The sequence below is a fragment of the Corapipo altera genome, unplaced genomic scaffold (genome assembly GCF_003945725.1).
Source record: "Corapipo altera isolate COAL_440 unplaced genomic scaffold, ASM394572v1 61548, whole genome shotgun sequence".
In the NCBI taxonomy this organism is placed as follows: Eukaryota; Metazoa; Chordata; class Aves; order Passeriformes; family Pipridae; genus Corapipo; species Corapipo altera.
The window spans coordinates 1-26,648 of record NW_020885116.1 but is presented as its reverse complement, the minus strand read 5'-3'; the positions used below and the strand labels follow the sequence as shown (position 1 = coordinate 26,648).

Genomic DNA, 26,648 nt, shown 5'->3' with positions numbered 1-26,648 from the left:
AAACATTATGCTACAGGGTAAGGGATGTAATACAGCTACATTAAAATCTACATTCACTACACATCTACTTCTAAAATCTATAAAAAATTAAAAATCAAAAAAAAGCTCTGAGGCATCATTGGGATCAAATTCTGAAATGCAGTATTTTCCTTTGAATAGAAAACTTTCCATCCACATTTACCACGCTGAACGTAAATTCAAAGGAAAGTAATAGTGATGTCAGACAAAATATTTGTTTGTTTCTAGCCATCTCGTAGATAGGATGCATTATGTTTAACGCCTTTGTAATTGAAATAAAAGACTGCTTTGCTGTCAAGTTGCTGATTAAACCAAAATCAGGCTTTCTGCTGGTGGTGGCTGCTGTCGCCAGCGCCAGCGTTTTTTCTGCAGAGCTTGGAGCAGCTCTGGGTGTACAGCGCGGCCGATCCGTGTGGAGAGGGGCTGACGGTGAGGCCCTGGGACCCTCCTCATGCCCCGAGGAGAAGTGTGCTGTGGGCAGAGACCCCCGAGGCAGGGAAGGGCAGCGCCGGCCGAGCCCCGCCAAGGCCCCCGCGCCGGGCCCGGCGGAAGCTCCGGCCCCGGGACTGCGGCTCCCAGCGGCCCCCGCGAGCGTCTGCGCCGCCGCGGCTGCGCGAGCAACCCTCCCCCGCCCGGAGCGGTGCAGGGCTCGGCCCGACACCGCGGGAGAAGTGGGGCCGCGCGGCGCCCGCCGCCCCGACAGCACCGAGAGCTCGCGAGGAAGCCGTCGCCGCCCCGGTCTCCCCCGCAGCCCTGCGGCGTCTCCAGCCGGCGGGACCGGGCTGCCCGTGCTCGTGGCGGGTGAGTGGGAGGGCGGGCCCGGGGCCGCCGGGGCGGGGCGAGGGACGGACCATGACGGGCGGCCCTGGGGGCTGCGGGGTCGGGGGGCTGTAGGGCCGGGGGGCTGCGGGGCCGAGGGGGCTCGTCGGTGGGGCCGCTGCTCGCGCCGCTCTCTCTTCGCATGGCAGGGGGGGCGCTGCCGCCGCCTGCCATTGGCTGTCGGGGCGGCGCGCGCATGCGGAAGCCCCGCGCGCGGCGGCGGCGATTGGGCGTGGACGGGAAGGGGCGGGGCGGGTCATGTAAAGGAGCTGCCGCGGGCAGCGCGCGGGGCTGGGGGAGCCCCGAGGCCCTCCCGGCGCAGTCACGGCAGCGGAGTGAGGGGCTCTGGCTGCACCCGAGGCAGGCGCTGTCACCCGGACCGGCAAGCCACTGGGGAGAAATGGAATCACCAAATGATTTGCCTTGAAAAGGACCTTGAAGACCATCCAGTTTCAGCTTCTTGCTATGGGCAGGGACATATTCCACTATCCCAGGTTGCTCCAAGCCCCGTCCAACGTGGCCTTGGACACTTCTAGGGCTGAGGCAGCTACAGCTTTTCTGGGCAACCAGAGCAACCAATGCCTTATCACCCTCACAAAGAAGAATTTTTTCCTAGATTGTAATATCCTACTTTCTGCAAATGTGAAGCCATTCCCCCTTGTTCTGTCACTCCAGGACCTTGTTCAAAGTCCCTGTCCAGCTCTCTTGTAAGCTCTCTTCAAGTACTGGAAAGCCACAATTAGATCACCTTGGAACCTTCTCTTCTTCAGGCTGAACAATCCCAATTCTCTCAGCATTTCCTTGTAGGAGAAGTGTTTCATCTCTCTGATTCTGTTAGTGGCCCTGTGTGCAGAAGCATGGCTACCAGCAAAGAACAAATCTAGCTGGCAACAAAAAATTTCTGCAGAAGCTTGTCAGCCTGGTGTTTGAGAGAGGTTGGCATATAATTGTACACCTGTCTGGGTATGTAACCTTAACAGGCTCTCTTGGCATCACAGCAATGTTTTTAATCATAACAGTGTTTTCGATATCACCTGTTGTGTTGCCATTTCTGTTTGCAGGCTTCTTTTACCAAAGGTTTGGTCTGTGAGTTGCTTGAGAGGAACATCTCCATGATGACTGTTTCATGTGTGCAGATACCCCCTATAAGCTAATAATGTACTTTTGTTGTTGTCAATGTGTACAAATTTTTGGGTCAGTATCTCACAATAAGGAGCAACTTTTAGATTCCTTTTTAAAATATACTTTATATATGTTTCTGCTTGTCTAACTTTAACTCTGCATTTAAAGAAATGAAAACCAGTAACAAACTAAAAAAAAAAAAACAAACCAAAACAAAAAACCCCAGGACATGTAATTCCATTAGGTAAATTAGATGGCATTAAAAATTTGTCCCCATACAGCCTGGTATACGGTAGCCTCACAGACAGCTGAGGTACCACTACTGACAACCTTTTGTCTTATCCATCAAGACATGAGAACCTTTTCATAGAAGTTTGGTTGAAACTTCTGTTTCTCTGGAAAGATTGTGGATTTGTAATTTTCTGAGAAAAAGTTAGTGACACATTCCCAAACTCTAATTTATGGAGTTGACTTCTATTTCTGGTCCCAGATTCTAGGTGGAGAGAGATTCATAATAGAATTGATATAAATGCTTTAATTCAAGGAAGAACACATGTGATTGATTCCATGGAAATTGGTGTTCTGATTCATTCGGTTAAATGCAGTAACAGGAACAAGGGAGAGGGCTGCTGAGGTAATGAAGTGACCAAAGGAGGGGACTGATTACTGCTGAAGAATGACAGGGTAATTGGTTTCCCGGTGCCCTGTTGTGTGCAGTGGTGGGCAGCAGCAGACACAGGCACTTCACATTGTGTGCAAAGGTGTGTGCTTAGTATACGACCTACATACTGATCAAACGATTTTTGTTTTCAAGGTGTTGGAATTCGAATGGGTGCTTAGTGTTGGATTAGCTCTTTGTGAGAGCCCCAGAAGAATTGAATTTGTTTGCCCTTATAGCAATCTGAGCTATTTGTTTGCTGTGATCTTTGCAGTATGACATAGAAGTCCAAAGGACCAGCTCTCACTAGTAAAGACAGCAATTCTCACTGTGAAAAATGTGTCAGCACTGGGATAGGTTTGCAAAGAGATGTTGGAATTTTTTCCCAATGTCCTCCCCGCCCCCATCTGTTTCTTCCAGGATGCGGGAAGCAAAGCCGCACGCGCTGGGCAGTGCGGGAGCGGGGGGAGGGCGAGCGCTCTCGGGAAGCACGGTGGCCACGGGGGTGGCTGGGAGTCTGTTGGTCGGAGGTTTTTGGGGACAGAGCGGGGAACCTGGTTTCGGCCACCTCCTTTTCTTTTCCTGAGAGGAAGTTTTTTTTCCCCACGGGACACCTCGCGGAAAACAACCGAGAGACCGACCCATCTCAGAACAAGGTATTCTGCCTTTCGACTGCCTGTGGGAAAAAGGAGGACTTTTTTTTTCCAGTGCTGGCTGTGAGCACACGTGGCTGAGAGCAGCCGTTGAACCACCGGGACAGTCCTGCTTTCCCCCCCACCCCTCCTCAGGTTGCCGCGGGTTTCTCCCCCCCACCTGGGGAATTGGGACTTTGTTTTGTTTCTTCTGAAAGTTTTTGATTGCACCATTTGTCGTTTATTCAGATTTTGTTAATAAACAGCTGTTTCTTTTCCTTTTCCACACTTCCACCTGAAGTTTCTTAATTTCTAAGTTGTTAACAATCTTGTTAAACTAAGACAAGCACCAATGCTGTTATAATTAAATAAATATCAACAGAGTTTAGACTAATTCACTTCTCAAATATTATATGTAAGTGTTGATGGACACTGTCATGTGAAAGGTGGGAGTTTGGATTTTTGCTGGTCAGTACCCCAGGAAAGTTGATACCCCAGTACCCAACAGTCTGTCAGCGTCTTGTGATGCCGAAAAACTTCAGAATAAAAGAACTGCTCAGAGACTTTGCATCTTTAAGCAGCAAGGTATTGGTTTATTGCAACGTTGGGAGTAAGGCAGTTCGCACTGCACAGACTCACTCCACCCAAAAGTGCAAAACAAACCATTTTATATGTTTTAGGTACACAATTACACCTTCTGACATGCATATTAATAACTAGACAGAGTCCAGGTGGAGTCTAGGCGGAGCTTTCGAGAATCTTCTTTGGTACATGCTCAGTCTTTCACTGGGACATCGAGCCTTCATCCTTCTAGTGGTCATCAGGGTTGTCTTCCTCGGGGTTGAACTTTTCAACTTTCTTTGTTAGGTGACCTAAATTCTTCAAGCTTGCAAAATCCTGGCTCTTGGCCTCCTATATATACTTTAAACATTTAGTTTACTTGATTTATTACCTTATGGTCTATTATGTACTATTTCCTAGCATTCTTTCTATAATGAAACCTTGGTCCAGTAAGCAGGACAGAACAAGATATTAACCAGTGTTTCTACAATGTTCTTCTAGCAAAACAGGCAGAACAAACATTAGGTGATACCATCTCCTGGCTCAGCAGGGCAAGGTGTTTTACCAATGTGGTGGTTTGAAACTCCCAAGAATCTAATTTTTGTGTTCAAGCCCCCCTCCCACAGTTTACCCCTGTGAGAGGGTTTAGCGATGGTATGGACTTGATATCTTTTTCACTTCATGTGGAGAGTTTTCAGACAAAACACAAGCATTTGTTATTGGGGGAAGGGGAAAATATTTACAGAGGTTTATTTACACCCACATATATATTTACATTAAATTAAATTTCTCCTTTTCTTCAATAAAAGTCCAAGAAGAAAAGAGAAAAGTCTTTCTGTCACTTCTCAGGCCACAGTTCCTTCATTTCAGTTTTTTGTGGCACTGGTTAGTGTCCTTCATTTTCCTGAGGCAGCATTTAAGTGTGGCAAGTCAGGATTTTGGTTCTTACTTTGTGGAAATTCCAACCCCGAGCCTTCGGGGGATTTCCTTGTAGATCTTCATTCCTCTTGGGTTAGAACATTGAAGGCAGCTTTCAGTTCAGTCTTACCAAAGCTCTTTTGCTCTATCTCAGCTCACCAGCATGATAAAAGCAGCAGCAGCAGCAGCAGCAGAGGGCATGGCCACCTCCTCCGCATTCTGCATTCCGTCCTGGCTCAGCTCTCTGGACGACTCCGGGTTTTTAACTCCTTTCTCTCTCTCTCTCTCCAGCTGCTGCTGCATTTCGGGACTCCCTAAGGGTTTGGAAGTCCACCCCTCTTCAGTAATTCTCTGGGTTTTCTGGGAAAGTAATACAGTCTTACCCCAAACCAGCTCTGTTGAGTTTTCCAGCTCTGTTTTGTTGCTAACTCTCCCTCCTGCAGGAACATCTCTGCATCTTTCAGCCGACTTTACGTTATCTCGCTGCTACTGCTATCTTTTTGGCTTTTAGACGTCGTTGTCTCTGTTCAGGACTGCTCCACTGCCGCTTTCAGTGTCTTCTGCTGCTGCCGACAGTAAGGAAACTTTTCCAGCTCTTGATTACGGGACCCGGTCCAGCTTTGACACTGTACTGGGTCTCCCGTAGCCTCAGCTGGGGGCTGGGGGCCCTTGGCCCCCAGAGGGGCTCACTGGCCCCTTGCCTCCTCGTGGCTCAGATCATGGCTACCTACCTTCTAAACCATCTTCACCACCTTCTCTTCCGTTTCTGTGGGTATGTAATTTCCATAGGGCCCACGTGGACTATTGGTTGGTCCAGTATTATCAGTGGGGCAAACCATTACTACCTCAAAGAAAAGGTTTTTCAAACCACCACAACCAACTAAGCTGTCTTTAACTCCTTTTGTGGTTTTCTCTGCCATCACTTGTAATGAGACCCTTTACCAACAGATTCACAAGTGCTTTGGCTGCCCTTGTTGGGGGGACTCAATAGAGTGAAGACCCCTCAGCGCGTCCTGCCAAGGCGTTTTCCGCTGCTGGCAACTGCAAGGACTCGCTTTAACAGTTCACAGAATAACACTTTATTAATACAAATTGGGACAGTTTAATAAGATTCAAAGGTTGTTGGTGATAGTGTCTACTTCAAAAATATGTTTTAAAGCAATCTACTGATACATATATTAAGCAAGCACCAGCTCTGATCCGAAGCAATCTAAGTGATATGCTAAGAGAAAAGAACAAACAAGAACTCTAGTCCTAAAAGTAGCATTTAATGTGCACAGAGTATATTTCTCGCCCAAGGTGTCCCTCTGGGGGGGAGAAGATGGACTCGGTCCATCAACTGATCCCAGCAGTTTCGGTGGAGATCTCCCACTTTCCCTCTATCTCCAACTTACTTTTATGCTATTTTCTTTATGTTTGGGTGAAATTTGAGTGGCTCTAGTCATAAATACCTTTTATTTTTGTTTGGTGTACCTAATGGAGAGAGTGGTTGTGGCTTGGCACCTGAGAAGCGGGTTTGACATGATTGTTGGCTTCAGTAGCAGAACATTTTGATTCTCCCTTGGCAGAAGGAACCAAGGTCTCAGGACCACAATGTTCCCCCATTCTGCTGAGATTTGAATGGGGGGGGCCCATGTAGTCTCCACTTTGTTCCACGCTCCGTTCTGTTCCACTGAGCAGATGTTTGTCGTTGTGTTGGGGAGCATGTTGACCTCATTCCATCCAGGGAGTTGCAGCTGCTTTTTACCCTAGAGTTCTGAATCTCCTCTAGATTTAGCCCTACCCGTCATCCCACAGACGCACAGAACTAAAGTAATTGTTGTTGAATGTGATCATTGTTGTAGTTGTCTAAGTAAATGTAATTACACTGGTAAAGACAGAAATTATCAGATGGTCAGGACTGCTGTGATTATTATTTCATTTTCTTTACATGATATCAGTGTAATTTATGAATGCCTAGGTGATGCAGTAGGACACTGCATACTTAAAAACCAAGTGAATTCTTTCCTGAGAGGAATATCTGGCTTTAATTCAGAAACTGAATTTTATGCTAATGGTTTCTTTACTACTCCAAACTGAGTAATACATTCACTTTTTTATTGTTGCCTTGTGAGGTGTATAGTTAGATACTGCATTTTAATTTTGTCTAAAATTTTCTAATTATATGTTAGTCTACATTGGAATCTGTAGAAAAAGTGAAAATCAGATTTAAATATCTTTTGCAAACATTGTGCCAGTTTAGGACTGAGTGACATCAGAGGTGCTTTTCAAATAACAGTTGCTGGATTGTATTTTACTCTTATAATGGTTCTTAAGAGTAGCAGACGTAGTTGCCATCTAGGCTGACTAAAAAGTCATCATATGGTGCTGAGTATCATAAAATTACCTAGAAAAAAGAGAATTAATTATCCTTGGGTTTGGGGATGTCTTACAGCTGCCCTACCCTACCCTTTGCCCCCTGCAAAGTCCTGCTGGTTTCTCGTGACTCGGTACTGTTGGGTGTGCTGAGCACCAGCTGTTTCCCCTCAGAGCTTTGTTTCTTAGGGCCCCCTGCTCTTATCACTAAAAACCGGGAAATAAACTCTCTAACTAGTTTGATAGCTTAGAAAACCAGTATTACTTTATTCAGTGCTGTGGTGAAAAAATTGCCAAAAATTGGGTCTTAAAGAAACCTGCAAGGCAGGCATTCTTTATTACTGTGCCAGATGCATTAATTTTTGTTTCCTGGGATCCTGTTACATATTCATGACATTTCAGAACACTAATTAGCATATATACATATCCTTATAAAGTGTCTGAGGGGCTTCACTGAGGATCTCTGGTGGTCGTCTGGAGCCCCTAAAGTTCTAGGTGACCTCTTTATGAACTCCTTTGAGGGTATGCACAATCTTTTACCTTGCTGTGTAACCGCATCTCCTTTGCTTGTTTGGCTGGTTTCTGTAACCACTTAACCCATGGGGAGTGGCCGTGAAGAGGCGCCCCTGCTTTACAGGAGAAGCTGCACACACTTCAAGAAAGTCTGTAAAAGAATCTGCCATATGAAGTGATTGACTGCCAGTCATGTATCTCCAGGTCAGCTAGCAGCTTAGCTGTCAAATCTCGCCTCAAAAAGCAGGATGTGTGTTTGCAGATGGTAAATTAGGCTGGTAAAAGCAGCACCATGGCACCAGGAGTAGCTGGTTTGTTTGGATCCTCTGACCAGATTCCGGGCCAAGGCAGATAAACCTTAACAAGACAGAGCATCCTGCTACATATGATGGTGTGAGACACAGTGGTCATGTCTTAGAAGGGACTATAAACCATCAAATACCCTTGAAGCACCCCTAGACTAATTTCTGGGGCCTTGCCCAAGAGGACTGTGCATGACCCACAGTGTTGCATCAGGAAGCGTAAAACTTCCTGCCTCAGATGAGGTACCTGGGTGTTCCCTCGAAATGAATGTATATTAACCCACTGAACTTTGTGTTTCACGGGCTTTCCCCACCTGTGACGGATCAAGACTGCAACCATCACTTTGACCAACTGAAACAGAGCTAGGGCCTAAAGAGTTAACTCTCAATACTGATCCGGGGACTCTCCTGCTCAGAAGAATGTAATGCTTAGCTAGAGACAGAAACCAGGGCTTAGGGATTAGATGGTACCCGTACACCAAAAGAATGCTCACACACCTACGTAAATAAAGATGGGGTAAGAACACGAATAGATAAGGGGTGAAATAGGGGCTTGAGTCCAAAGTCTTGCAAAATTCACCACGGAGTCAGCGAAAATCAAGAAAGTTGAAGAGTTCAACCGAGGAAGAAGAGTGAAAATATGACCCTGTGAGGCTGAAGGAATAGGAATTTTTTTTAGCTCTGTATTTTCATGGCCTTCTCATCAGGCAGTGTGCTGGTTTTGACTGAGATAGTTAATTTTCTTCACAGTAGCTGGTATGGGACCATGTTTTGGATTTCTGCTGGAAACAGTGTTGATAACTCAGGGATGTTTTCATTATCTCTGAGCAGTGTTTGCACAGAGCCTTTTCTGTTCCTTGCCCCACCAACAAGGAGGCTGGGGGTGCACAAGGGGTTGGGGCGATACATGTGGGCCAGTTGACCCCAGCTGACCCCAGGGATATCCCAGATTGGGTGCTGTCATGCTCAGCATCCAGAGCAGAGGGCAGAAGGGAGGGGTGGACGTTCAGAGTGGCGTTTGTCTTCCCAAGTCACCATTACATGTGCTGGAGCCCTGCTGTCCTGGGGATGGCCGAACACCTGCCTGCAATGGGAAGTGGGAATGAATTCCTTGTTTTGTTTTGCTTGTCTGTGCAGCTTTTTCTTTCACTATTAAACTCGTTCAACCTGCGAGTTTTCTCACTTTCACCCTTCCAGTTCTCTCCCCATCCCACCAGGGGGGGAGTGAGCAAGCAGCTGTTTGGGGCTGAGTTGTGACTGGGGTTAAACCACAGGCAGGAATGTATTTTGCAAGGCTTTGTTCATTGTTACAAGGCTTTATTTGGGCAAAGGCTCATCTTGGCAAAGTTAAACTAAAGGATTTATAGGTAATTATAACTAATATTAACTGATCTGGAAGTTTTAAGATTATTATCATAAGTGGTACTCTATTGAAAGGATTGCTCTTAAATTGGCCTTTTTGTGTAGCATTGGTAATGGTGTTGGAAAAAATCTTTAACTGTAGCAAATAGTGCTTAGTCTTGTGAATTCCTTTAACAGACAGTGCCTAGTCCTGTATTCCCCCATGTGTGGAAGTGAATATCTTAGCCTTGAGAATTAAGACTGTACCTGAACAACATCTGATAAAAAGGCGTATCTTGGTGAAGCAGAGCAAGGCCGGAAAAGCTAATGTAGTGTAGCAAAACAAGACCTAGAGAGTTAACTTAGAATGCATGCTCTGAGTAAAGGTATAGGGAACTGAGTTTCAAGAACAACGGAGATAATAACTCATTAAGGAATACTGAACACACTGACACAAAGAACATAAAGTACACAGGAAAACAGAGAGAACCAAAAATGCTAGCATACACATAAAACAGACATATGGAAGAAAAACAGAGGGAGATAAGGGAAAGGAGAAGAGTCAAAGCCTAAGCACTCTTGCCGAATATCAGAAACTCCTGCCAAATACATGTGGAAGTCAGCCAAATTAAAGAGTTCAAGAGTTTACCTGAGTAAAAGGAGTAAAATCAAGACCCCTGAGGCTGAAGTAACCGGAAGTACCACCAAGATACTCCCCAAAATGAAGACTGCGCCCCTGACTCTGCCCTAACTCCACCTGTTAATGAATATTATAACTAGATGTTGCAATACTATGAATATTCATGTAAAATGATGTCATCTCCTAACAAGAATTGTATAAATATTCCAGCTGTTAACTGCCTTCTTCGGAGCTCTTTTGTCCAGTGAGAGCTGGGAGCTCCCCAATGTTGATTGGCAATAAATACCCTCCTGCTTATAGACTAAAAACTCTGTCTCTGAGCAGTCTCTCCGCGCCTTTTTGGGGCATAAAATTGGCATCATTGGCCAGACCACATAGGTGGAATGCATTCAAGGAGAAGAAACTGTTTTTAGGAAGCTGATGATTATAAAAGGATGATTTGAGGAATGAGATGTTCCCTGAACAGCAACCAGAGACCCTCAAGAAACCCCTACTCTAATTTAAATGAGTTCTGAGAAGCGATTTAAATGTGTTAAAGAATTCATGGGAATGTTTAGCATATATGTATGAGCTCCAGGAAATGTAATGAATGTGTGTTAGTTACATAGATATAAGCTGATGCGTTGGATGCTGGGGATGTGCTGGAGATGTGCGTGTTAGGAGGAGAGATCCCCTATGAACCCTGCGCCGAATAAATGCCTACTTTCTAATAGTGAAATTACAGTGTTAGAGACTGCCAACAGAAGCGTCAACTAGTCTTGATTATTACTTATGTCTTAAAAAAGTTGAAAGTCTCTTGAATGACCTACAGGAAAACAGTTTAAGTCTCTTTTTTTTTGTCACTGCTGAAATTTAGTTTGTAATTTTAGCACCTTAATTGGACTACTTAACTTTGAGTTAATCCTACAACTGAAGAATATGTGAATAAGAATGTCATGTTCTGGTTACTGATACTGTAGTCTCTGAGGTCATGATTTTGGGGCAGTGTGATGGTGGTTTCTTTTGAAATAAGCCATGATAATTACAGGTAAGATTGTTCTAATACCTGAATCGTAATTATGATTTACCATTTCTGTATGTTACTGCCAGTGTTTGTTGCTGTGTTTATCTAGACTGTTGGAGTTGCAAACATACTTAAAAAGAGAAATTTATATAAATTTAGCTAATCAATTAATATGCATCTTTCTAGGCACAAAGGGTTTGTGGCCTGGTCATGGCACAACATTCTAACTTTTGAGTTTTTAGCTTCTGCTTTTATAAAACACCAGGAAGCATGAAAGAATAGAAGAGCAAACACTTTCTCCTGTTAATTTACCTCTTTGTTTTGTTGCTTGTGTGTAGTGGGCTGTATTCTATGGGGTTTTGAATTTATTTTTTTCCTCTACTTGCATAAGAGAGGTTTTCTTGACTGTTTTATCTGAAAAGGTTTTTTCTTTCATTTTATAGGAGGAAAATGGCTCAAGGTACTGCACCAGCAGCATCCATCCATGATGAGGAATCCTTAGAAAGCAGAATGGTCGTTAAATTCCTCATGTCAGGACTTGAGTCAATGGTTAGTAGAGAAATTAACCTGCTGCATCATAACTCTGTCTTAGCATTTGCAGGACTACAGCAGTATATTGCTTCCTGCTGGGCAGCAGGAAAGGTGGATTGTATCTTATTGTGTGCTGTCCAACCAGCCATTACTCTGTCTTGCTTGTGTTAAATCATGCTAACAGTCATCTTGTTTCTTGTTGTGGTGGTTGTTTTAAAAATTATTTTGTCGAATAAATAGGAAATATTTGTTGATTGCTCAGGTACAGCGTGGTTGAAAGGAAAGAGTGTGTTCTGATCTTTGTCATCTGTTATGTGGAGTGAATAAATTGTTTTGAGGCTAATACCTTGTCCTCAGCTGCTGTACCAACTCAACAAAACTTGTTCAGAAAATCTTCTTTTTATTTGTCATATCACCTGTTTTGTAGAAGTTATCTAATTATTATGTGGTGTGGTTTAAGGTCGACCAGGACTGTGAGTGGAAATGCCCTGTTTCCTTGAAGTTGAGACACTGTCAAAGATGTGGTTCTTTAAAATTGTTTTTTTAAATGATAAGCAAACCCAAGCATTTTCTTTTTAGCAATGAAACTTTGAATGGGATAGTTACAAGATAATGGGTTGAAAACCTTTTATCCCATTGGGTATATTAGATTCTTAAAGTTCTTGTGTCACTTTTTCCTCACATGCTGCAGTACAGGTCGCAGCAAACTGATTGAGTTGCTAGGAGAGACTGACTTTTTGTTATCACTTCTTGATCATCTCACCAATTTTCTTGGGATCCTTGTTCTCTCCATAGGCTTCCTGCCTTAATTCTTGCCACAATTTTCTCCTGGCAGAACACATGTAGGTGTCTGCTGGGATGGTGGAGACCTTCAGTTCAGGAGGAATTCACCTAAACCTGGACCTAGCAGTCAGGACAAGGCAGAATGGAGGCAACCATCCTGCTTGCAACCACACCTTTCTGAAGAGAACATGGTGTGCAAGAAGTGTGCTGTGAATGAACAAAACTCCTTTATTAGGAGTTGGAGTAAGACACTCAGGATGATTAATATGAAAGTGATAATTTCACATGAATCTATGTCATAAATCATTTCAATTAGAAACAGTGCAATGTCTGACTCTAGACAAGGCCTTAATTTCACTAATGCATCTACAGTGCTTTTAAGATTTCTGATGAAAAGCGTTCCAGGTGTGTAAATTGTGCTTTGCTACTGGCTGGTGTTATGTTGCTTCTAGTACCTTCTGAAGGTGGATGCTGGCAGCATAATATCACGTACATTTCTTTTAACTGTGTCTTAGCTATAGTAATAAAAGCTTTTTCTTTTTCTTTTTATAGTGTAAAGAACTTACCAAGTCCAAGGCAGAAGTTGCCTGTATTGCTCTGTATGAAACAGATGTGTTTGTAGTTGGAACTGAAAAAGGAAGAGCCTTTGTCGACTCTAGGAAAGATTTTCAGAAGGATTTTGTTACATACTGTAAGTTCCAATGTTGTATTTTTATATGTCACAAGTTGCTTAATGTATATTATATAATACTAAACTTTGGGGAGGAAAATTCTGTCTGTTATGGCTGTCTTCTATAATTACGTTGGCTATGGCAAAACCAGCCACTTAAGAACATAAAAATGATCAGAAACAGTCTTGTTTGGAGTTTTATTTCAACAATGACTGGAAATGTTCATTTTTTTCTTAGATAATATGACAAACTAGTACAATAGGAAGTATTAGACTGCCCACCCTCACAACACCTGCATTTCCTAGTGCATGTTAATTTTATTTTGTACCCCCTCCTCCAAGCCTTTTTTTTCCACTTGTGAAGGCTGGCGTGGGTGCATTGAACAGGTAGAGAAGTACTTCTGTCAGCTGGGATGGTCCTGATTCTTCAGGTCACTTCATGTCTTATTAAAGCAGATGCGGAGTTTTATCAAGATAGTATTTTTTCATGTAGCTTTTTAATATCAATTTTATTTAGTAGACAGAATTTAATGACCTAAACTCACTTCTGCATTACTTTTGTACTCCTTTATGTACATTTAGAGTATATTTTTTGTATGATTTCATTTTTATAGTAAACCAGTGGAATTTTTGTGTTCATAAAACTTAATCCATCAACTGTGGGACAGTATTTTTAGGAGTTAGGTTTCAAAGATTCAGTGACTCTTTGGGGGGAGCATTGATATGCTCATTTAGGAAAGTGTTGGTGGTATACCCTGCCTAATAAATAGCAAAATGTACATTTACCTGCCTAGGGAAAGGGAGAAGATGCAGGTCAAGGGTTGGGTATGATAGAACAATCAGTCTGAGAACAACTGTAAAATGTTCTGGCTTGACTAATTAAATACTTGGGAAGCAACTATGTTTAGTCTGTAGCAGAAACATTTGCTCCTATAGATGCTTTTGGTGCTAACTAAAATTCTCCTGGAGGCTCTGTCTCAAGGTCATTTGGTTGTGGTAGGACTCGATTTTTTTGCCACTGTCCTACTGGAATGGACAGTGACTTTCTGTGCACATACTTACTCCGAGGGAAGTCACCACAATGTTACATTGTAACAGATCACTGATACCAAAATGTAGAATTGCAACCTGATTGTGGAATCAAGTATAAGATGAATGTTTCTTTTTTTTATTATTTTTTACAGGAGCAGTTTTCTGATACTGCTGTCTATGAAAACTGCTAACTGAGTAATGGGCAGGGAGTTCAGTTTTTCACCTGATTTCTTTTTTGGTTTTGTTGCTTTAAGGGATTCCCTGAAGTCCTAGGTACTGTGTTTTATTGCCAGTACAGCGGTATCATGAGCCCTGATATACTGGAGACTTTGTATACTGCACACATCTATTGGTAGGGAGTCTGAAATTATAGAGATTTGGTGTTTGATCTCCTGGCTAGATCTGTATTTCAGATTTTTTACTGTGGGAAGCACTGGCTTTGTATCCATCCTTGTGTTTGGCTGTATCAGATGTGGTTTCTATAGATACGTGCAGGTGTTTAAACCCTGCATCAATTGTGATGGTCCTCATCCTTTGCTTTATTGCAGTTACAAGGTTACTGGTTCTCCTGCAGTGGTTTTGTACTGTCAGGCTGACAGGATTAAACAATATCCACTTTGAAAACAATGTTTTCATTATGCTTCTTGCAGGACATCATGATGTAGATCTGTGTGAATAAGGCCAACTATTGTCTGTCATTGCTTTCATGGTTTCACTAAGTGTACATTTCCCATGCTTTTAGGGGAGTTTTGATGCTGGAGGGAACAGTTCCTTTCCCCTCGCACCTTGTTTCTTCAGTTGAATATGAAAGCGAGCAATTGACAATGTTAGTCACAATTTGAAGTGTTTTTCAGGAACTCAGGAAGAACACAGTTCTGTGTGTTTCTAACAAGTTAGAGTTGGGCCCTTTTTGTTGCGTTATGATTAAAACCCTAACTTTATGATTAATAAAAGCTTTCAAGTGATTCTTACCTTGCTGTTAGAACTAAACCTTTAAAAATTCATCTGTGATGTCAGTCTCTGGAACACATGGTGCTGGCAATATTGAGAATTATTTCTCCACTTGTGTAGGAATCTTCATTTTTCTTTAAATATAGAAACAGAAGTCTAGTTACTAATCATGCCTGTGGTTATGTCTGACTCTGTGGAAGGCAGCATGTATCTCCAGTCTTCACTTCTGCTTTTTCCACAGCTTGTTTGTATAATTTAAGAAAGTATGAAGGCTCAGGCTTCAAACATGCTGCTTATTTTTAGTAATAAGTATAATTTAGTGGGCTAAACTGCTGAAATATATATATATAAGGTTTATGAAGGAAGTAGCATGTACACTTTTTAGCAATATAGGGCTGATAAAAATAATAGCAGTTCAGTGAAAGCAGCGCTGGAGTTTGGTTTCCTCAGGCTTTCATTCATGATGACTTTCATCCACATGGGCTCCCTGATGCCTTGCTGCAGGGCAAGGAGGAGCCCTGCTCATGTCTCATTTACCTTTTCACCTTAAGAAAATGTGTTAGAAATGAATTATAGCAATGCTTTTTTTCAATTTCAGTATGAGTTGTGTAGTGAGTGTTTAAAAACCAATCTACAGGCATTAATTATTTAAAACTGAGTCAGATAATGTATTTTTCTGAACTGTGTTTAATGAAGATGGCTGCAAGCCCTGTTACAGTGAAATGGAATGTTTCAGTTGGTGTAGAACTGTATGTGCTTGTATGCAGAACATATGACTTGGGTAACCTGCAGTGTCAGATATTCTAAGCCTGTGTAAGTTTGTATTGTATATAGAAAGATTATGTTCTTCAAGCACCTGCTCCTATTCAGCATATGGACAAGTGTGGATACTTGTGCACTGTTAAGTAGTCAAGGTCATACATGTCTTGCCCTAGCAGTAACTCTTTGTTTTAGTTGCTGTCCCCTGCTAAAGTGTATTGTGTGGTCCTCAGTTCCTCTTGCATGACCTTGGCAAGATGAAGTGCCTCCGTCCTCTCTGGATTGCTGTGGAGTTGTGGGTTATCAGCTGTCCTGAACAGGTGACTTATTCCTGGGGTGTCTGAAGAATGCTGTTCCCTTCATGTGTTCTTCTTTGTCATCTTGGCAGTTTCCCGTGAGCTCTGTGGAATAAAGATATTTACCCAGCACTGTGTGGTCCATCTCATCTGCCAAGGAGATGATTCTTCTCCAAGAATCCTGGTTGCCTCTGCTAGCATTTGCATTGGTACTGACTGCCGCAGCATCCATATGTGGGTTGAGGGAAGCATAATCCTGCTAGTTCTACAGCTTCCAGCCAGCTCTCCCAGTTGTGCTGCTTTTTTTGTCTTTGGTGCCGGGGCTCTGAGCTCACTTGCGTGAGGTGGGGCAGTGTTGCATCTGTAAACAGTTCATCTTGGATGATAGGTCTTTATTTTTTGGAACCTTCATGTTACTTCTGGTGGCCTCGGGTTTCCACACTGATCTTAACAATGCATCTGTGTGCTGGTTTAAAGGTAAACCAGCAGGGGAAATGAACTCAACTCGAAAGAGAGATCATAAGTCAGAATAACAATTTAATAGAATAATACAATAAGTACGATTATACAGACAAACAATTGGTTTTAACCCACAAAACCCAAATGTATAACCCAGCACCCTGGGGCATGAACAGAGTGGTGTTCTTTGGGCCCCCTGAGTCCAAAGTAAAAGGAGAGGGGAAAACCTGTTGGTGAGAGTGCTGTTGCAGTTTGGTTGAAAAGTGGTGGTTGCAGTCTGGTTTGGATCCCACGAGTGGTTAAAAAAGTTCCAAGACTCCAAGATTATATATTCTCCAGTTCAGGCAGGAATGCTCAGTACTTCCCTCAGGGTGGGGAGTTCCACAAAAAGAGTGTGAGTACAAGGAGGCACCCTCCTATCTTGCAGGCCTCTTAACACTTAGTTTATAGCCTGAGGAGTCAGGCTGCTCTGGGTGTAAATAGTCTATTGATAACAGTTTCTGGGAAATGGCATGGAAGGCTATAGAATACACAGTTTTGGGTTACACCCATCCAGTGATGAACTGGTCCCAGCTGTTCTAACTAGGACAATCTGGTATGGGCCAGAGTTGGCTTCAAGTCCTGCTAGAGACTTTGGCCCAGGGTGTTTTGCTCTGCTTACCTGTGTCTCCATGTCCATCCAGCCACAGGTTGCAAGAACTTCTTATAGCTTCAGGAATGTTCAGAATCTGAATGTTTTTAATGAGCACAACCATTCCTTCTGCTCAGGATGAATGAATGGAACACAATTCTCCAAAGACCTTATGGGAAAAATTGCTCAGCTTTGGCTCCTCAGTATCTTTGGTATGTGAATTACTGTTTGCTTTTGGATATACTCCATTATCTGCAGGCAAATAAAATTATTCTTACCATAAACTAGGCTACCGTGGACCCGATTAAAGATCTGCAGTAGGCTTCTGTGTCATTGAATCCTTCTGGCCTTTGAGCAAATAGAACCATCAGGTATTCTGGGGAATTCTTATTCTGACATTGTGCTCCCTTGTGTCTATGACTCTGCAACTAACGTAACAGTTCTGCAGTTTAAAGGCGGATGGAAAAAGCAAACAAAACCAGAACCTTGAAAGACTAGATCTTGCTGGTTTAAAAACCAAAACACACTTAAAACTGGCAAGTCTCTCACAGGATTGGTAGTTACTCGAGAGTCTCACTACTTGTGATACTACTTTGACCTGCTGTAATTTTCATATGAATACCTGAAATTGGCATTTTTGGACTCGTAGTAGCTTGTCCCTGTATCCTAGAGAGTTCTAAGCATCTCTTACTGAAGTTATACCATGTCTAGTGTCTTGCTATGGTAGATGCTGGCTTCCTACTCCATACCTGTAATTATAGCTTTGCAGTGATTGTCCTCACTTCAGGTTTTGACTTCCAAAGAAGCTGCTGTATGATCTCTTCTCTGTGGAGGATGAACTTTTTAGTTCAATATCCAAGAAGGTTTCAAATGCACATGTGCTGTGCTGAGCCCCTGACAGCTGGAAGGCAAGCTGTATTCTCTGGGTATGCTTTCATCAGAGGTGATGGCTTTGCTCAGCTTGCTTCAGGAGATCTCACAAGCAGTGAGTACAAGCTCTGTGGTTGTGGTTGTGATGCTCATGTGTCTCCGTGATAACTTTCCTGCAGACAAATTTGTGGAACTGGCAGGAGTCATCCTCTGTAGAAAAGTGCACATGGACACTATGGCCCAAAGGCCAACTGTTTGTTTGCCTGTCATTATCTGTTTTGTGCTGTTCCTTACTGACAAGAGGTGCATGCGCTCCAAGTTGCCTAGCTAATACATTTTTTCCAAAGTAGTAGAAGTATTTTGTCAAATAAAATAGTCAATACTTCTTTTGTGATTGAGGTTTAAAAAAATTTTATGACCGTGGATGCAATTAGTTCTAATACTGGCAATAATAAAAGCAGTGGTAGCAATAGGGCCAGATGTACAAAACAACTTATATGCCTAAAAATATAGAGCAAAGCTTCTGAAAGTCTCTGTGACATCCACTTGTAGGCATCTAAATAACTCATAAATCAGTATTTTTGGTTTTAACTGTGTTCTCTTTGTAGGCGATCATATCTAAAAAGCATGGTATTGAAATATGTGACTTCAGTATTTTTTAACCAAAGCTCAGTAAAGTGTATAGCATTGGTATAAATATAAATATAAATTTTCCCATGATGAAGCTCTGATTGGCATGTCTTGCTGCTTTCTTTCATTTTTTCAATGGATGAAGCCGTTTACATGTTTGATCTTGTCTATGTATTATCTGCGTACTTTCACCTAAGCAATGCTCAACAGACTGTGGTACTGCAGACCAGAGAGCATCATGCACAGATCTGATATTTAGAATATGGTAGGTGGGAATCAAGCTACAGTAGTGAGAAAATTTATATTAACTCAGTAGCTCTGTGTTAATTTTAGACTGGTGCTTAAAAATGTCTTTGGAATCTGCTGAGATAGCCCCCAACACTGCAACTTGCTAGTTAGTGTGGGTACTGTTCTGCTAGTTTGGATGTAGTCCTTTCATACTTTACTTGGATGCTGCAGTAATGATGTAAATAAAGTATTAATACAATTGATTTGCTTCTTCCTTACTATTTTGATTACCTCTGATTGTACACTATCTTGTCATGCCTGTAGTAATTCAGAAGCAGTATCTAAATGGAGTGTTTAGCTTTTCAGCTCTAAAGCAGAATGTCTCAGATTTGAAACTAAATAGACTGAATCCCCTGGCCTATATGGAAGCAGCCTGATACCTTTTCAAGTATTACTCTACTAACAGATTATTAGTGAGTCTAACTGCTATCAGTTGTGTTTGTCTGCATTATACCTTAAGGGCAGTCTTCATTATCATTTTCAATTATGTGCTATGTATTATAGTGAAAATACCATTCTGAAACTAGCTGACATATTGCTCAGAGCCTAATCCCTTGATACAAATGCAGCTAGTTCAAAAATACCAGTTCTTTTTGATGATCATGTGCCAGTGTGGAAAATGATTTCCCACAGTCATTTTCTTTGGCCCTAAACTTTTCTGTGGCCAGCTGAGACTTCTGTGGCTTTTACGCTCCTGAAGCTACAGAATATTTTGGAAGAAAAAGGAGACATAAATAGTAAATCAAAGAAAAACAGTAAGAGCCAGGTGGAGAACTAATCCTGACAAAACACTTATGGAGTTGCAGGGGTGCCATCACTGATCTGTTACCTACTTTAAATGCAAATGGGGGCTGTATCTGTGATCCTTATTTTAGCTTTGGTCAGCCAGTGCACTTCAAAGTATGTTACACTGTATGGAATTCATAGCAGGAAAAAAGGAAATAATTGAATAGTTGCTTTTTAAAGGTGTGACGGTCAAGATACTTTCCTGTTGCCAAGCCAGAGCTGGTTTACACCTCTGTAATTCTTGACCTTTCTTTCATGCCCAGTTTCCTTGCATCTATTTGGAAGTGACCCCTTAAAAAAACTTCTGCAAAGAGTTTGTTCTGTTTGAGTATCTGCTGAAACAGCCTCTTCCCAGTCACTGTTAATCGGAACTTACTCAGCTGTGGCTCTCAGTTGTGTTCCTGGGTTTTCACCTCCCTTTTTGCAGCAAATGACTTGGAATAACTTACACTTCTGTCAAGGTTCAGACCAGCAGAGATAAATGGCTGCTCCTGGCCACTCTGACTGTAGCTTATGACCATTGTCCCAACTAACTGTGCTGGCAAGCATGATGTATTTACTCCTACCATGTCTGTCACTTGGTAGTTGAGAGCTGGCATCTCTGGTGGTGGAAGGGATTATGTTACTGTTCTCTTGTCCTTTTTACATGACCAGGTTGCATCGTGCCTGTTTAGTGATGAGTTAATGCTAACCTGCCTGTCTCTGCTTGGGATTAAATAGGGAACCGTTTCCTAATCCATTTTCTTGGGAGAGGTGTGGGCAAGGTAACTGCTGACTTTTTCTTTCCTGCTTTCTTTCCTACTTCTGCTCTTGTGCTCAGGCCTCTGTATGACTGTAAAACCTTAGCACTGAGAGTTAGTTCTGGGGGTCCCTATCTCCCCAGGGTGGTACAAAGATGTCTGGAGTGCCCTGATTGCTACAGCTTATGGAATATCTTTATTTAATAAAAAGCATAACGCTTCAGATGTTCCTACTGGAAAGCTAGGACACTTTATTACAGACATTGTGTCTGCCACCAGCACTTCGGAATTCTGCTTTTCCAGTCTCTTAAAGTATTTACATTGTACGCTGAAGCCTAGTTCATATATTGCATCTGTTTTTGCCTGACCCCTAGTTTTTGGGGGAGTTTTTCTGTTGTAGTTGTAGCCACTTGATAAATTAACTGTACTGTGTTAATTTTTTTTGGATTTAAGTTTCAGTTACTTTCTATTTTGCATTTGCAGAATGTTGCTATGAAAGATTTGACCAGGTTATTCCTAATAAATCATATGCTTAGCAGTTAGTTTAAAAATAATATTCGTAGCACTTACCCAGCAGCTGCAGTTGCAAATAATAAAATCCAAAGCAATCATCTCCATCTGTTTTACGGTAAGAGCTGTGGGTTTTTTGCCATCGCTGTCTCCATTTAACCTCACTTAAATGGTTCAGCTTGCAATCCTCTTCTACCTAACCGTTTGCAATGCAAATAATGTAGTTTCTGTACTGCATATTTTTCACATATTAATATGTGTTCATAATCTGAATTCCGCATTAATAGTCTAGATGAAAATAATTTTCCTATCATTTAGCTGGACCTTGTGGCCTGCTATTTTCTGCTTTCTACTACTCCCCGCTTTCTACTACTTGGCCTTTCTTTTTCCCCCTGCTTCCTGGACTACTTTACCTTAAATGGATGATGGCCAGCCCAGCTAATCAGGCATTTCTTATAGTTTCCTTTGCAAACTCTTTCTCATGGTATTAGGGGTGAATTAATCTGCTTTTCCTGAGTTTTACATTACTGGCAGTTTCTCTTGTTTTACAAGTCAGTTCACCCCTTTTAGCGAGTTCTTGAAAAGCAGCATGCATTTTCAAAAATTCTGCTACATAGTTAGATGCAAGTTATTTTGCTTCTCTTCCATGGGAGTGCTTTTTCTGCTTCCATCATCTACCTCTCTTCCCTGTAGAAATGTCAGGAACAAAGGCTCTTGCGGGTCATGTGCTAGTCCGGATGCCTTTTCTTTCCAGCATCCTTAGCTTTAGCCATGCCCTGCCTAGCTCAGAGCTCCCTGGTATTTCTCTGGGGTCATTTCAGAGCTGGGTAGCTTGTACAACTGGGTTGTTTGGCTTGATTGCCCCAAAGCTTTCATGTTCTGTCACTGCCTAGCCAGCTAAGGGGTATGAAGTTAACAGCCGGTTTAAAAACTTACAGGGAAAGTTCAGTCCCATTTTCCCAGAAGCCACCCATCTTGATCCCTTGGAGTCGAAAACAAACAGAAAATTACTGGAGACAGACAATCTTTTTGAAATTCTATGGCTCCTAAATTCTGCCTCAGGTGATTTGCTTTTCTTGTGGATTAGGTGATTGTTTGATAGTTATAAAATTAATTTTCTTTACTTTGAGGATATTTTCCAATTTCATGAACTTTACAGTGGTGGTCTTAAAAAGCTCACAGATAAGCTGGGTGGATGCATTCTAAACCAAACCTAAATGCTTTTAGCCACACACACATTTACTTTCTCTCTTTCATTGCTCTTAGTTATGTTCATGCAGTAATTTTCCTTAAGCACATAGTAAAATATATCTATGTGAGTGTTGTCACAAAATAATTGTTGCCCTTAAGTTGCCTCTCAGAGTGCTTATGCAGGAGTCACATTCAAACTCTTATGATTACTTCTTAGCTTTCTCTACCTGGGGGATTAAAAGCCACCTGATTAAAAATCATCTGATGTTTCAAGATGCCTTATGTGCCATGGGACTGACAGCTCATTTTTCTGCCGAAGCTTGATTTTTTTGGTTTCTTACTCTATGGTGAGATGTGGACAGTGCTGGGTTTGACACTTGTCTACAATGTGACCCAGCAAGGCATGCTCTGCTCCACAGGAGAAATGCAGCCTGCCTTCTCCCAACACAACTCCCCCCTTATCTCTGGGTCAGGTGCTTGGCAGACAGACACTTATGGCCTCTTTTATTCTGCTGCACTCAGACTGTGTGGACCTTAGAGTAAGTGCTGAACTGTGTTCTCTGTGATGAAGAGAGCTGTATGAAATTATAAGCAACTGCTTCAGGCAGGAAGCTATAGCATCTGCCCATACAGAGGTCAAGGTTTAGCTGTCCGATTGCTGACATGCAACAAGAAAAAATTACCAAATTAAAATTTCATAATTTCAAATATTTTTGTTCCATCATAAACTTTCTTGTAAGAGGACTTTTTTTTCCTGTAAAGCAGCCTATTCATTTTATACTGTATCTGTTTTATAAGAAGGAAGATAGCTGGGAGATTCCTTTTCCAGCCAAGTGGTATGGTGGACTGTCAGACCCAGAGAGAAGGATATTCTGAATATCCAACACACCTGGATAGTACAAGAAGATAAGAGACACTTAAGTATATATGGACTCTCAGTGCAAAATGAGCATTCTTGGGAATTGGGGAATTGTAATCCTCCTGAATCTAGAAGAGTTTTTGCAGAGTAACTGGATTTCTCCTGCAGTATACTCACAGCTGTGTAGAATGCTATTCTTTTACATATAACCATTCCTCCCCCTTCATGAGCTATTTACCCTGTAAATACAGCCCCCTCATCCCTCTTTACCCCTAGATCTTGTTGCATATGTCCCAGGCACCCTCTCCCTCTTCCAAACGTAGCCTGAATCCTGCTGCGGGCTCCAGTAATTGTAGCGAGGGTTCAGCAGAACCTGAGAAGTTGTGTACCCTCTAAGTGATCACGTGTCCTTCAGTGCTTCTAGGAGGAGTGAATGGCTGCTACGTTTGATCAATTGTGCAAGGCTCTCACAAATCTTGCTGTGCTTGAAAATCGATCTTGTTTGTCAGACTTGATTAATATTGACCAAAGAATGTGGGAGAGATTAGGGAGGCAGATGCATAATGTAAGCTTAAGAAAATGGATAAAAATCATGTAATAAAAAATCCAATAAAGATTTCTCTTCTAGTTAAGAAAGAAAATTTCTCTATCTCTCTGTCTGCTTTTCATTTTAGTGTGAAGTGGGTAGTGTTGTCATTTTAATTTTGGTTTGTGTATTATTTTTAAAAAGTGTGGGTACACTTTTGAGAAGCTGATGGCAGTAAAGGCATTTTCAGTGAATCAGTTTCTTACATGGAAAAACCCCCACTCGAAAAGCAACATTACATGGAGCTGTAAATGGAAACTGGTGTCTCTTATCCCCGAGTCCACAGGCAAGTCTTAAAAACTGTCATTAGTTAAGCACCTGTGTTACAGGTATATAATTATATCCCACTTCTGTGTTATTTTTCGTGTTCTGATAGGCCCTGTGATACTGCAGAGAAAGCAAAAGTTTCAGACCTCAAGAGCTGGAAAGCTCAATGTTGCATGGAGGTGGGTTTCCAGGGCATGAAGCCAGATGTGTGATCTGAAGAGGAAAGACAAGATTCTCTTTTAAATGAAGATATGAGTTTTTAAGATGATAAATGTGGTTTTACTAAAAGCATTGCTGCTTCAGCTCATTGCACAGCCCATTTGTAGTCAGTTGTTCAAACTGATGTTTGTTTTCTTGTGTCAGTGTAGAATTCTGATGCCAGGAGTCCTGGTGATGCACATCGCAGTGTGTCAGGCTTTCTGCTGTGCTGGCTCGTGGGGAAGTCATGACACAGCATCAGCATTGATCATGCTCTTGCACACAGGAACACAGATCTTCCTTGCCTTTCCTTCCAGGTAGGCAAGCATATCTCTGTTGTTTGCTGGATGATTCTCAGTAAATCTTTGCAAGAACTGAACGACGAGAAAGAAAGGCTGCCACCTGAAGCCATCCCTTTTATTTGCTTTTTAATATTGAAAGTGTTGTTATTCCCTCACTCCTTTTGCAATGACTTTTGCTCAGAGGCTAGAACCAGATGTAGGGCTGAAATCCTCTCTGTTCTGCATGATGATGGTTTGTTTCCAACTCCTCCTATTTGGCAGTAAGAGGCGTGTACTTAAAATATCCTTTGAAGGAGACGAGCTGTTGTGGCAGAACTCAGATGCCTTCTATAAAAACTTCAGCGAAGCACATACAGCATAAACAAACCAGAATGTAACAGAATTGCTGCATAAGATGTCGTGCACAGCAGTAGAGAGCTATGGGACCCTCCACACTGGCATTTTACCTTTTCCCTGGTGACTCCGTTGGTCCTTCTTTTCTTGGCAGTTTTGCATTTTATTTTTACTGTGTTATCTTCTCCTGAGACTGTGTTTTCTACTTCTTCATGCCAAAAAAAGGTCTCCTTGGACGTGTCTCTTAATTCATCATTCTTAATCCTCAGAGGGTGATATTTACAAAGGTTGTAAGGAGAATATAGTTATTCTGGTGTAAATTCAAGTTTGCTCATTGCTTATGTACATAGATATGTGCATTTGCTTCTAAGGCAATTAAGATCTTAGGATTTTCTGGCAGGAATCCTTCCTGAGCATCTCTAGTATAAACTGGAGGGACTAGGTACTGGCAGTTTGAATAACTTCCTATTTTATTACTTTATTATTTTATTTTTGTCTATTTTTTATAAATAACTGCCAGGTGTTACAGAAGAGGACAGGGCTGCAGAACTGCAGAAAACGAAGACTACACCAGCTGAAACAGGGGTAAACAATCTGACAGGAGATGTTGTAGACCTGGAGACTCTTAGAAAGTCTGTGGAGGACTTTTTCTGCTTTTGCTATGGTGAGTGCTTTAAAATTTTCTGAAGAGCTGTTCTAGGTTTCTAAGTTTCTATTCCAGCTGGGAGGAAGAAACTGCACAATCTTAGCCTTCCAACTACACTACTGTTTTTAGAAACTTTTAGTAGCTGTTTCTAAAAACTATACATGTAGTGGTTAATTTGCTTCTTGATGTGTTTTGTGGGATGTGATTTCAGATTATTACCCAGTGCCATGTTAATACCAGCAGCACTTGGTTTCTGAGAAGATTTGCATCTGCACTTTGCTTTTGCTCCAGTCCTCTCCAAAGTTACAAGGAGAGAGACTCATTCTTTTGCTAACTTGAGCAATCTTGACCTCAAAACAATCTCTATTTTTTTTTCTAGGTGAAGCTTTAGGAAAGTCAACGATGGTACCTGTGCCATATGAGAAGATTCAGAGGGACCAGTCTGCTGTGATAGTGCAGGGCCTGCCCAAAGGACTTGCGTTTAAAAATCCAGCAAATTACGATGTTTCAACCCTGAAATGGATTTTGGAAAACAAGTCAGGGATCTCGTTTATTATCAAAAGGTTATTTGCTCACTCTCTTGCACTAGTCTGTCCAATTCAGTTTTGTACTTAAATTAAGTAAAATTAATTTTAATTTTTAAATGGCTACATTACAGACTGTTTGTCTTAAACAGGAATGTGCTCTCTGTAATGTTACACTACCAAGTAATTAATGATGTTTTTGCTAAAGCTGAGTTTTTCTTTCCATATTTCCACACAGGCCTTTCCTAGAACCAGAGGAACACATAGGTAAGTTACTGCCTACTCAGACTAAACAGAAACAGATTGCAATTTGAGTTTAGATAGCAATGTAGATAGAATATTTGCTCGTGTCCATAAAGCAGCAAACTGTGCAGAAATTTCTAGACCATGAGTTGCCTTACTTATGAAGCTATAACCTTTTCCTTTATGCATTCTACCAGGAGCAACTCATTAGAGATTAAATTCGTTCTATTTAATTTTTCATCTGTTTACTGAATTTAAGTTTAATGTGGATTGGATAGTATCCTAGGGAAGGGAGAATGGAACTTGCGAAGGACTGCAGTGCATTTTTAGAAGATACCAAAACTTTGCAGTGCTTATGTTCCACTACAGAGCTGATTTTGGCATTTATATTTAATTTTAAAAATTAATTTAATCTTCTGAAGTGGCTTGGTGTTGTAGTTCCTATGAAAACCTCTATATATCAAAAAAATCTGAGCTAGAGTAAGTTTTGTAAAACCCTAAAAGATTCAATTCTAGCTTAGGAGAAATCCCTTCTGTTCCTTTCATGGGATCATGTTGCTTTACTTGCTAAATGAATATATGTGAGGATTCATTTAAGAAAAGGATGAAGCAATCTCTGTAGGAATGTAATAAAAAAAGAAGAGTCTAATTTCTTAGGAGAAACAGACGGAAGTTGATGCT

The 26,648-nt window shown here is 41.8% G+C and overlaps 1 protein-coding gene across 1 annotated transcript; it reads left to right on the top strand.

Annotated features, from left to right (window-relative positions):
• Positions 1–467: 467 nt before the first annotated feature.
• On the top strand, positions 468–25,991 carry LOC113960380 (general transcription factor II-I-like; the record flags this gene model as incomplete). The annotated part of the gene is made up of 6 exons (XM_027669927.1): positions 468–819; positions 11,326–11,431; positions 12,749–12,887; positions 25,075–25,218; positions 25,580–25,763; positions 25,963–25,991. Coding segments are annotated over exons 1-6 (952 nt in total), but the record flags the coding sequence as incomplete, so codon positions are not given.
• Between the last annotated feature and the right edge of the window lie 657 nt (positions 25,992–26,648).